We start from the raw sequence: 11,201 nt of genomic DNA, 5'->3' as shown, positions 1-11,201 counted from the left end.
CGAAAGCCACTTATGACAATGATTAAAGATGGCTGAACGAGCTGTGTGAGTCATCTTCCCAAATGACAACCACCTTTCTAACTCACCGTGAGCCACTTGTTTCACAGCCCTGGGTGACTGTAATATTAACTAGCTAATGTCTTTCATGGTGGCATGAAACTGATTTGACCGTGGTGGATATTTTAATGTCAAAGCCCTCTAACTCTCTTTCTCCCTTCTATATTTCTGGCTGAATCATCACATCACACTCACAGCATGTTTCCCTTCCCTATTTTTTGCTGCGTCAGGCTGTCTCTGTGCCAGGTCTTTCCCTAAGGTTTGTCAACTTCTGTTTAGTGCATCATAAGATCAACACCATAGAGAGATTTGCTGAAACATAGCAATGTGTTAATTACCACCAAGGGGCGGTTTTCCAGACACAGATTAAGATAACTCCTGGACTAAAAAGCCCTTTCAAGATTCTCCTTGACCATGCATTTTAATCCAGGACTAGGCTTAATCTCAGTCTGGAAAACCAAACCTTAAGGTATTTGACAAACTGATGACATATAAATTACAGTTTTACTTACCAATCAGGGTGGGGATCCTGATCTCATAAAATAATATGAATACCTTTTATATAATCTTTAAAACCAAGATATTGTAGGTTTCCACTAACAACCAGGGTTGGAAATGGAGGGGAACCTGGGGGAAATGGGTTCCCCCTGGGAGATCGTTTTGACATGCAGAAATGTGCATTTTTAAATTTCTCTATCATTTTGGCATGCCCTGAACTCAAGGATTTTACATTGGAGGGTTCCCATAGTGATTTCCCCCCCCCCTTTTCACCCCTGATAATATGCATATCTTTTTATAATCTTTGAAACCAAGATACTGTATATTTCCACCAACAACAGTCATGCATCTACCCTGAGTGCCAGTCTGTTTAATGTGCTATTATGCCAACTCCTTGTCAACACTCATTGTCATGCCAATGACAGCAATGGAGTTGGCAAGAGCTCAAACAGATCTGGGACCAGGCTATCCTGCACCCAGTTCAAGAAGTGGAAATATAATGTGTCTTATTTTCTTCCAATGACAGTACACAACTGGTTCTTCTTAACATTCATATGGAAAAGTCTGTTTATTTGACACCTGTAGACTTTGTTTATTTATATGAAAAGGTGTTACTAATTCACCCGATGCGTTGATATCACATGTATCAAATGGAATCCTTCAAATCAAAAAGTGGGTTAGATAGAGATCAATCCAAATGCACAACCAAACTTCACAACCAAAATAAACTGGAATATGTGACGTTTGTCAGTCCAGCTTACCTTTGCAAGGTCCACTAGTGAGTTTGCTTGGTCATTCAGCTTGCGTTGCTCCATTTTAACACTTCTCAATCTGAACAGAAGACCATCCAGAACCCAATAAATGTATCTATTTGGTAAAGATGGGTTTAACAGATCTGTGCACACAGAAGGCATACACATAGAGAGCACCCACTCCTAGGACATGCACAGGATGTGTGTAGAAAATGCAGAAATTGGTTTAAGACAGTTTGATTGGTTGAGCTGCATGCAAGTGAAGACCAGAGTATAGAAGCTGCCAGAGAGGAGAATGTCTATTGCTGCAGTAAATCTTCAGCCCCTGAACTCTACAACAAAGTAGCATACAAGGGCTCAACTAGGGAGATAAAATCGCTTGCAATGGGATTTTGCTGAAATATAGGATTAATAAAGCAGTGTATTTAAACTATAATAAAAAAAGCTTAATCCAAACACTTGGAGGTTTCTCCATTTTATTCTAGTGAATGATTTAATCCCTCAAAAAGCTGCAGATAGTTCAAGTGACAGTGTTTTTCAATTTTGAGAATCAAAACTGTCAATCTGAGCAATTCCACCTGAAGTGCCATGATAGCCAAACTCTATAAAAGGGGATATTAACTCATTTTCAATTAAAAGTAGCTGAAAAACAAATACAGCATTTGTAAAATATAATTAAATGATCAAAAAAATAAGAAGATTATAATACTGAGCTTTATGTAGTATACCAGCGCATATCTTTGGACTGTGTGAGTGTGTTATTGATAAAAGAGAAAATCCATCTGGTATATTATGTAAAATCACCTTAGTTACTGAGTACTGACAGTGATGTGCTGAATTGTTACATAGTGGGAAACTCATCCAGCTGGCATGAAGCTTTTCTGTGTTGGTGATGCAGACTGGTTAAAAAAATAAAAAGATACCCCTCTTCAAGAGCCAGAGTGAAATTAGTAACTTTCTTTAATCCATACAGCTGTCTTAAATAATTCACATTTCCTGTTTAATTAGGGTACTAAAGAAAGTGATTTTCACCCACACTCACTGGCACGTCGAAAACAGCAAATGTGCAGTACTCAGGACCACACTCGATCTTTCAAGATAACAGGAGAGCTTTTTTTCCTGCAACCACCCGTGCTGCATGCTAAATCAGAATGATCAACACACAGTGCGAGCTGGAGGTAGGACTGTAACATAGCCCTTGTGGTCAGCTTTCTCTTTCAGATAAAACCCAATGCTCTCAGACTAGCTGATGAGATAGGCTTTTGAGTTAGCGGGTCTAATTGGACTGTGTGAATTTGATGGTGTACAGCACAGTAGATCAAGGGGAAGAATATGAGGGGTCTGTAGTGACTGCTAGATTAATCTATTCTCATGCAGTGGTGCATCATTGTTAGTCATTCCAGTTCACAGGCAAAGATGTGTGGAGCTAGATGACAGGTTAAACCAACTACAAGAGCCACTGAAGGATCCTACAAGCAAAAGACGATGCCTCAGCAGCTAGTGACGGGGTAGCCGTATGGTCCAGAAGAAGCACATTCTTAAACAAGTAGCCAATGGTATTGCAAAAACAGCACTTTTATTGTTCAAGTAATCTGGCAAATTGAAAATAAAAAATTTACTAAAGTGTGAAAGACATCAGCATTAAAACGTTTGTGCAGCTGAGATGTTAGACTTGTCAGAATTCTCAATTTCACGGTTGGATGACCAAAAGCTGTCAAATGGTGTTGATGAACAAGGCAGGCAGGAAGCTGGGGTCAGAATATAAAAGCATCCTGCCCCCTCATACTCAATATTCTATGTCCTTCTGTGATTCAATGCTCCTGTGCGGTCCTGAATTTTCAATAGGTTCTTATTTACTTTGCTATTCATCAGGGGGAAAACGGCTATGCTAAGCTTTTCAATACTCCTTTGAATTCTTTAGAGGAAGAATCTGCTGTTCAAACAATAACAAAGTGTGACCCCTCCACTGTTTCAAAAGCTGCGGGATGGGGTTGGAGAAATGTAACCACTCAAATTCATAGACAGTGCTATGGATTCAAGGACTGACCATCCATGATATCAAAATTATAGTTTTGAGGCTATACAGTGTTGGCTTTAATTACATTGTTTGTAAACAATGTTGGGTCGTTCTACCTCAAAGCACAAGAAAGAGGATTCCCACCTCCACCAACTCACCAACTTGTTCTGAAATCATTTCTGTAGTTAGTAACAGATACGATTAGCATTCCTGAAAGATTGTCTTGTTGAAATATTATTTAATCTCTTAAAAAAGCGAATTATTTGCATCCCAATTGGCCATTCAATCACTATAGTACCCAACATTTGGACCAAACTTCTTCCTACCAATGAGTAAGACACAAGGAATCCCCCCCCCAAACATCTAAAGCCACTTACGGACCCCATGCCAATCCCACACCAACAACCAGTATACAGTATCAGTTCTCTATGTTTGACAAGTAGTATGAAGCTGTGGCTTGGAGTATTACTTTTCCATACTATGTAATGTATTCCCTGGTTGTTTTTGTCCCCTTTTCAGAGAAATTAGTAATTGAAGTTGCTTGCATTATTTACCATAACGTAATAGGAAAGTACTAGGCTTTGACCACTTGATGCCACTGTTCCTGTTATACCACCACACATCAATTTTGCTGGTCGCTTGTGTTTATTAAATAGATCACATTTCCTTTGCAACTTTGGGTAGAAAACCAATAGATTTGGCTCATTATGAAAATAAATTGTGTGGTCAACCTCACAATTCAAGCCAGCCCTCCAAGAAAGCAATTCAGTTTGCCCTTCTTTTAGCAACCTAATGCTTCAACCCAACTCTCCTTGAATAGTCCAACAAGTGGCATCTATCTGAGAGGGCTATCTGTATGGCGCAATTCTCATATGAAGACTTTCTCTACAAGCCTAGAATCTTGATGGAGAAATGGGCTAGGGACTAAAATGTTGTGACAATCCTAATAAAATAATACATTGCATGGCAGTCTTATGTTCATCAATACAATTATTAGGAAACGGCTCTATATGTATTGTGATTAGTGACATTGCCATTTAACCCAATACCATTACCATTGCAAAACATTATACAGTGTGTGTTTGGGACTTTTACCATTGAAGACCATTAGAGACCATAACATTGAAGCCATCCAAAAATGCTGTAGCCTAATGGTTTGCTTGTTCACAAGGAATGGTCTAACAGTAACGAATCCAGAATTTTTTCAAAGGGAATAAACCACACACAAAGGGGCCATTTCCTGGACACAGATTAAGTGTAAAAGAAGGATAAACTGAATTGTTTTCATGGAGGACTGGCTTGAATTGTGATGATGACTGCAATTTATTTTCATCATAAGCCAAATCTATTGGTTTTCTACCCAAAGTTGCAAAGGAAATGTGATCTATTTAATAAACACAAGCGACCAGCAAAATTGATGTGGTGGTATAACAGGAACAGCGGCATCTAGTGGTCAAAGCCTAGTACTTTCCTATTACGTTATGGTAAATTATGCAAGCAACTTCAATTACTAATTTCTCTGAAAAGGGGACAAAAACATGGATAAAAGGGTGTGGTGGGATAGCAGGAACCACAGCATCTAGTGGTCAAATCCCTATACTTTCATACTACTTTATGTGAAATGATGCAAGTGACTTTAATAACTAATTTCTCTGAACAGAGGAGAAAAACATGACCAGATTCACAATGAATACATTACATAGTATGGAGAAGCAATACTCCATGCTGCAGCATGATACTACTTGTCAATCATAGAAAACTGATACTGTACACTGGTCATTGGAGTGGGATTGGTGTGGGGGGTCAATGGGTGGCTTTTGGCATTTTGGGGGGAATTCCTCATGTCTTACTCATTGGTAGAAGTTAGGTCCAAATCGGATGTTGCGTACTATTATTATTGAAAATGCTATTTTTTTATTTAACCTTTATTTAACAAGGCAAGTCAGCTAAGAACAAATTCTTATTTACAATGACGGCCTACTCCGGCCAAACCTGGAGGACGCTGGGCCAATTGTGCGCCGCCCTATGGCACTCCCAATCACATCCGAATGTGATACAGCCTGGATTCGATGCAGTGCCTTAGACCGCTTCGCCACTCTGAATCCTATACATGAAATGGCCAATTTGGGTGCAATCAATTTGTTTAATTGCTCTGCAATCAAATAAAATTTCAACAAGATAATGTTTCAGGAATGCTAATCTGACTTGTTTCTAACTACAGAAACGATTTCAAGAACAATCTGAAATGGTGGGTACCATGGCTTGCTGAAATGACATGGAGCAAATCTGTAGTAAAACAAGCTTATATTTTGGGTTCTAATGTTAATTTATCAATGCCTCATGGGATTAGTTGATGTTCTTCAAGAATCAATAGGAATATTTTATTCATTTAAAAGTAAAAAAAATGGATGTAGCAATCACAGATGGCCCCTTTAAGGCAATATCAACTGTGCTGCACCATATATTTTTTTGCGGTTGCTATCTTTGTCTTGACCTGTTTACCTCGCTGTAGGAAGACTGATGCTAATTAGTCTTCAGTGTAATGGGCAGGCCGTTCTGCTGCCTGACTCTGCCCTGCCCTGCCTGTCTTACTACTGGGATTTGTGCTGAGGAGGAGAGTGAGTCTCACACTGTGTCAGTTACAGCACAGAGTCTCTAAAGCAGGAGGAGATCTTGGAGGCTTACCCGACCTTTGCCTCTAAGGTCGTGTCCCTGTTTCACACCCCCACTGAGTCACCAAGCTAACGGACACATGCTGCTTCCTGTCCCGCTTCCTCCTGTACCCCAACCTTCCTCCCTGCCTCCATCTCTTCCTCCTGTACCCCAACCTTCCTCCCTGCCTCCAACTCTTCCTCCTGTACCCCAACCTTCCTCCCTGCCTCCATCTCTTCCTCCTGTACCCCAACCTTCCTCCCTGCCTCCATCTCTTCCTCTTGTACCCCAACCTTCCTCCCTGCCTCCATCTCTTCCTCCTGTACCCCAACCTTCCTCCCTGCCTCCATCTCTTCCTCCTGTACCCCAACCTTCCTCCCTGCCTCCATCTCTTCCTCCTGTACCCCAACCTTCCTCCCTGCCTCCATCTCTTCCTCCTGTACCCCAACCTTCCTCCCTGCCTCCATCTCTTCCTCCTGTACCCCAACCTTCCTCCCTGCCTCTAAGAGTGCAAGGGTGATGTCATTATAAAGAGGACGAACTGTGTGCCTGCGAAAAAATCCTCTCATCTTCTCCAACATATTGGAAGACATCTGGTTGTGTACATGCATCATGCTAGTTGTAGGCAAATGCATCACACCACTAAGGGTGTTACGAGCCATTACGCTAGACTAATGAGTGTGGATAGCTCAGTGCAGCTATGCATGTCAGATGCGTCTTCCTAAAATCGGTGAATTCTGCTGGTAGTCATAATGGCCACTGTCTTTATTGCTACCAGTCATCCAAGAGAAAAATGGAGGAAATGCAAATGTTACAGGCGTCACAATGGTTTCACAAGCCGAAAGATGACCCCTAGCCCTGGTTAATGTATCTAAGGCAGATTGATGGGGGAGTAAGCATTAACCTGGAAAGATATGTTCTATTCTGTAGTTATTACAGCAAGCTTCTCATCTCCTCAAGCACCAGTGGTCATCCTTCGGTTCATGAAAGCACAGATTATTGGAGTTTAATCAGTGGATTTCTGATTAAAGATCAAATTCTCATCACATTCATGCAACAATGGAAAGAAAAACACCTTCCATCACTGATAATTGAAATTCATCAAGGGAAAGTTACATGTGAACATTAGCAGTGTATGTGTCTTCTCATTAATGAGATGCACAGGAAGGGGTTGGCATTGATGCTTAATTGGCAGATGTGTAATGCTTTGACAGATTAAAAAGTAGGGCAGAATTGATCGAGAGGTCTTTGCTTTCTCTAAAGAGACCATGCTGGGTTTCTGTAGGCTAGTGCATCATATTCACTTATTTTGGCCTTATCATCATGCTGTTCAGCTAATGATCTAAAAGAGAAATTCAAATCTTGACAACGGTGTTGTAACTGGCTATATAAATTGAAATATAGTGTTACAGACAGATGTACATTATGTGACATTATCTAATCAGTCATTGCTGGATGGGAAATCAAAATGTGTAGCTGTGGTATGAATTTCACTTATCAAATGAGGGAGTGAAATTTTTAGTCACATCATTGAGTCAAAAAGACAAGCTCTCATTTGCATGCACACACCGTATCTGTAGCTACATGTTAGGCGAAGACTTACTTTCGAGCTCTATTGCATTGTGTCGACACAAACAGGAAAAAAAGGAAACATAAAATAGACAAAATAATTATTACAACATCAGATAAATGTGTCCAGATGGCAGGATCAGTCTCCTTCTCAGGCCTGGGTACTACAACCCCAATCCCACTGCTGCCATTTTAAATAACAACAACACATAAAAATCACAACACTAACATCAACTTAATCCCATCATCACTATCACCATCAGCAACACCTCATAGCTATGCCTCACCTCAGGCCATCACAGATGGAATCATCGGGTTTAAAACTTCAATTTTCCTGTCACATTATTCTGGTCTGGCCCCTGGTAGCTACTCCCTGAGGTCCTGTCCTAATCCTCCCCTCCAGCCGGCCAAGCTTATCAGGCATGCAGTACTGTATGTAAGACCAGCCTCACTGAGAGAACCAATGACCAGACAGGCAGCTGTGGCAGGCTGACAAGTTCTCTAGCTAACATTTACCTAGGTTTTCCCCAGGATCACACCATTTGAAAAAGCCTCACTTCAGAAGAACAAAGTGACCCCCTCCCTCAGATCTGTCCCCTACATTGGTGGAGGATCTTACAGGGTGATTGATCCAGCTCAGGCATAGGAACTATTCTTACTTTTTCCACCGCAATTGCCTCAAGACAGGTCACTGACCCCCCTTGAGGGATGAGCGTGCTCCCAGGGAGACCCTGTATGTGGCCACTGACTCATCCCAACACACAGTGTGAGTACATCCACCCAGGCAACCCACGCTTGGAGCTGAACCCTGCAGCTGAGGCCACAGGCATCACTTGACTTAACACACACCAGGAGGTGCTCTCTGAACCACAACTTCTCTGCTAAGACCCACTCCCTCTTCGTACGACTTACTGAGCCTGTACAAAAGGGGAGATGGACATGCCCTTGAACGAAGTAGTGGAAGTGGTGTTTTACAGCTGAATCTGGTCCTGTGCAGATTCTGCCTAAACTCTGAGGGTTTCCTATTATTTGCTCATCCTAGAGAAGAGGAGGTCGACATGATATGCTGTCATTACCACAAATAGCCTGAGGACATACTAACCCTGCCCGAGCAACTATGACAGAAGCCTATAAAACAGCCACATTTTGGATGGGGGTTGCAGAAGCCACTACTCCCTTTCAAGAATCAAATATTTGAATGTCGTCATTGTATACGATGCATATAAAAAATAATCATGAGCAAATTAAAAGCTGCACACAGGAGACCACATAGTTCAGTTAACACAGATAAAACATACAACACAGAAAAATATATCAAAAACAAAGAACAGTTTCACTATAGCATATGAATATAATCTGACCCTAATCATAATAATAATTTCAACCAAAGCTGATCTCAAAAAGAAGAAATATCTCATTGAGTTTCATATGATAGTCAGTCTCTTAGTTAAAAGGTGGGAAATACAGTGGCAGAAGTAGGCTTAAGTTTGTCAAAAGAGAGAACATTAACATCAATAGGGTTTTGGAGATAGAGAGCAGAGACTGTCTAAGAGACTACCTGACAGGCAACTGACTGATCCTACAGGACTAAAGGAACCATACAGATGTGTCGGCCCAGAGATCAGCATGACATCTGACTCCGATCTTAGATACACAATAGTCATGTTGACATGCAATAGAACTGGCAGGTCCTTACATCATGGTGATGCAGGATGAGATAGGGGGTGGGCAGAGAGAAGTTTTCCTGTCATCACTGAGAAGGCAGGAGAATGAAGATGGTCCCCAAGAGTTTAGTTTAGGTTGTGGTTAAAATGGTTTAGAGTTGTTTTGAAGATACTGGATTGCACAACCAGTAATTAAATGCAGATAAGTTATCTGCAATTGAGAAAGAGCTCCCAGTCCTCTTACATTCTTCTGATCTAATAAGTAAATTGCTCTCAATAAAAAGATTGAATGACTACTTTGCAATTCCTACCACAATTTTAGCTAGTAACACCACTATTAGTATCAGAATTCTCTTACTACCAAGTCAACTTTGATGTTAAATAGAAACCAACCTATGAGGGTTGGTTTCTAGACATTCTTGTGAATACTAATATAGCTAGCATGACTGCTACTATAATTCATTCCTTCTCAAGAGCTGTTAGGGCACTACTGACATGTTTTGGGACTAAATACTTCCCGACTCCATTCCAACTTATCAACATTACAAAACAATGGAGTGAAATGAGAAACAACAACAGAAAAAAGGTCAACATTCCACATTGTAAATACAGATTTGGGCTACAGGTGTCAAACAATTCAGATCTCAGGTTTGTATTATTATCTATGATACTGAATGTAAGACAAAGTATGGGACTGCAGATACCAGTGTGTAATAAGTATTTACCACACTGCCAGCAGCGTTTCAGGCAGGGTACCTACTGATGAATGGCTTGGAGGAATTTCCTCTGGTGCTTCCTGACTCTGGCGTGGTCCATCTTCCTGACCAGCTTGGTGTTCTTGTAGATGAGCCACGTCTCCCTCAGTACATTTGCAGCTGTGTTTTTCACCTGGCACACAAAGAGCATGGTTAGAAACACTGGTCACGGTAAACAAAATACTACTCATGTAATGGAAAACATACTGTACTCATTTTCAACCATGCTTGGTCTTCCTGAAATAGAACACAATGGAGAAACGGGGCAGCTGAGATTATTCTTTCAAATGTTTACACTTAAAACGACATGCAAGTGAAGTATTTACTTACTCTTTTTGTCAGCTGGGTGTCCATCATAAAATTATGAACATGTTTTTCAGCTTTGGTTAACTCCAGTTTCTTTGCAACCACAGCCACCACCAAGGCTGTGCAGCCGGCTCCCTGGGAGGAACAAACAGACTGTTACACGTTGCCTGTATTTAGTCAGTTCCATTTCTTTTTACCTAATTGGAATAATAGGAAATGATGCAATAAACAAAAAGGAAATCACAGATTCTGACTTCTGATATCCTCTGAATATGAATGTATACGCACTGCCACCCCACCACAGATTTAAAAAATAAATATTGGCAGGTTTAAAAAAGTCATAAGACACATAAGGGCTGGATTTAAAGATATAACCTCATAAGCAGCACTGCAAAAGAGAGCGCAGCTGTGGCATGAGAATGTAATGTAATTTCTGCAGTAGGGCTCACCATAATACCAGTGAGGAGACAGACTCCTTTTCCACAGTAAGTGTTGGGGACCATGTCCCCATATCCAATGGTTAGAAAAGTGATTGAGATCAACCACATGGCTCCTAGAAAGTTGCTGGTTATGTCCATGTTGTCATGGTATCTGAAATGGAAGGTTCCAGATAAGTGTCAGACTGGAGTCAGCTTGCCAAATACTTAAACGTCTTATACATTATAGAAACATCTGTGCCTAATTTATGTGCAATATAAATAAGGTGTAAACAGATTCTCATATCTTCTAACAAGACGTAAACTATAGGCCATGATTGTCTATCCCTTGACATTTCCATGCAGAGAATCAGAATTAAAAGCAAAATGGTGGTATTGCTGGGAATGTGTGAAGGGAGCACTACATCTGGATGGAAGCCTAAAGTATGACGCATAACGAGTTAACGCCTGTTTCCCCAGCAAACCATGAAGCCTTATTTATGGTTCATGCAGTA

At 40.8% G+C, this 11,201-nt stretch overlaps 1 protein-coding gene across 1 annotated transcript in view; it reads right to left on the bottom strand.

Annotated features, from left to right (window-relative positions):
* LOC106563202 (small conductance calcium-activated potassium channel protein 2) overlaps positions 1-11,201 on the bottom strand; it is a 37,887-nt gene that overhangs the window by 4,018 nt on the left and 22,668 nt on the right. The window contains exons 4-8 of the mRNA XM_014128545.3: positions 10,720-10,861; positions 10,295-10,405; positions 9,970-10,097; positions 7,580-7,588; positions 1,317-1,386 (exon numbers count right to left, since the gene is read on the bottom strand). Coding sequence (XP_013984020.1) covers positions 1,317-1,386; positions 7,580-7,588; positions 9,970-10,097; positions 10,295-10,405; positions 10,720-10,861 — 460 coding nt within the window. The remainder of the gene's footprint in view (positions 1-1,316; positions 1,387-7,579; positions 7,589-9,969; positions 10,098-10,294; positions 10,406-10,719; positions 10,862-11,201) is intronic.

The sequence above is a fragment of the Salmo salar genome, chromosome 11, assembly GCF_965601325.2.
Source record: "Salmo salar chromosome 11, fSalSal1, whole genome shotgun sequence".
NCBI classification, from domain to species: Eukaryota; Metazoa; Chordata; class Actinopteri; order Salmoniformes; family Salmonidae; genus Salmo; species Salmo salar.
This window is presented reverse-complemented; position numbering and strand designations above follow the sequence as displayed.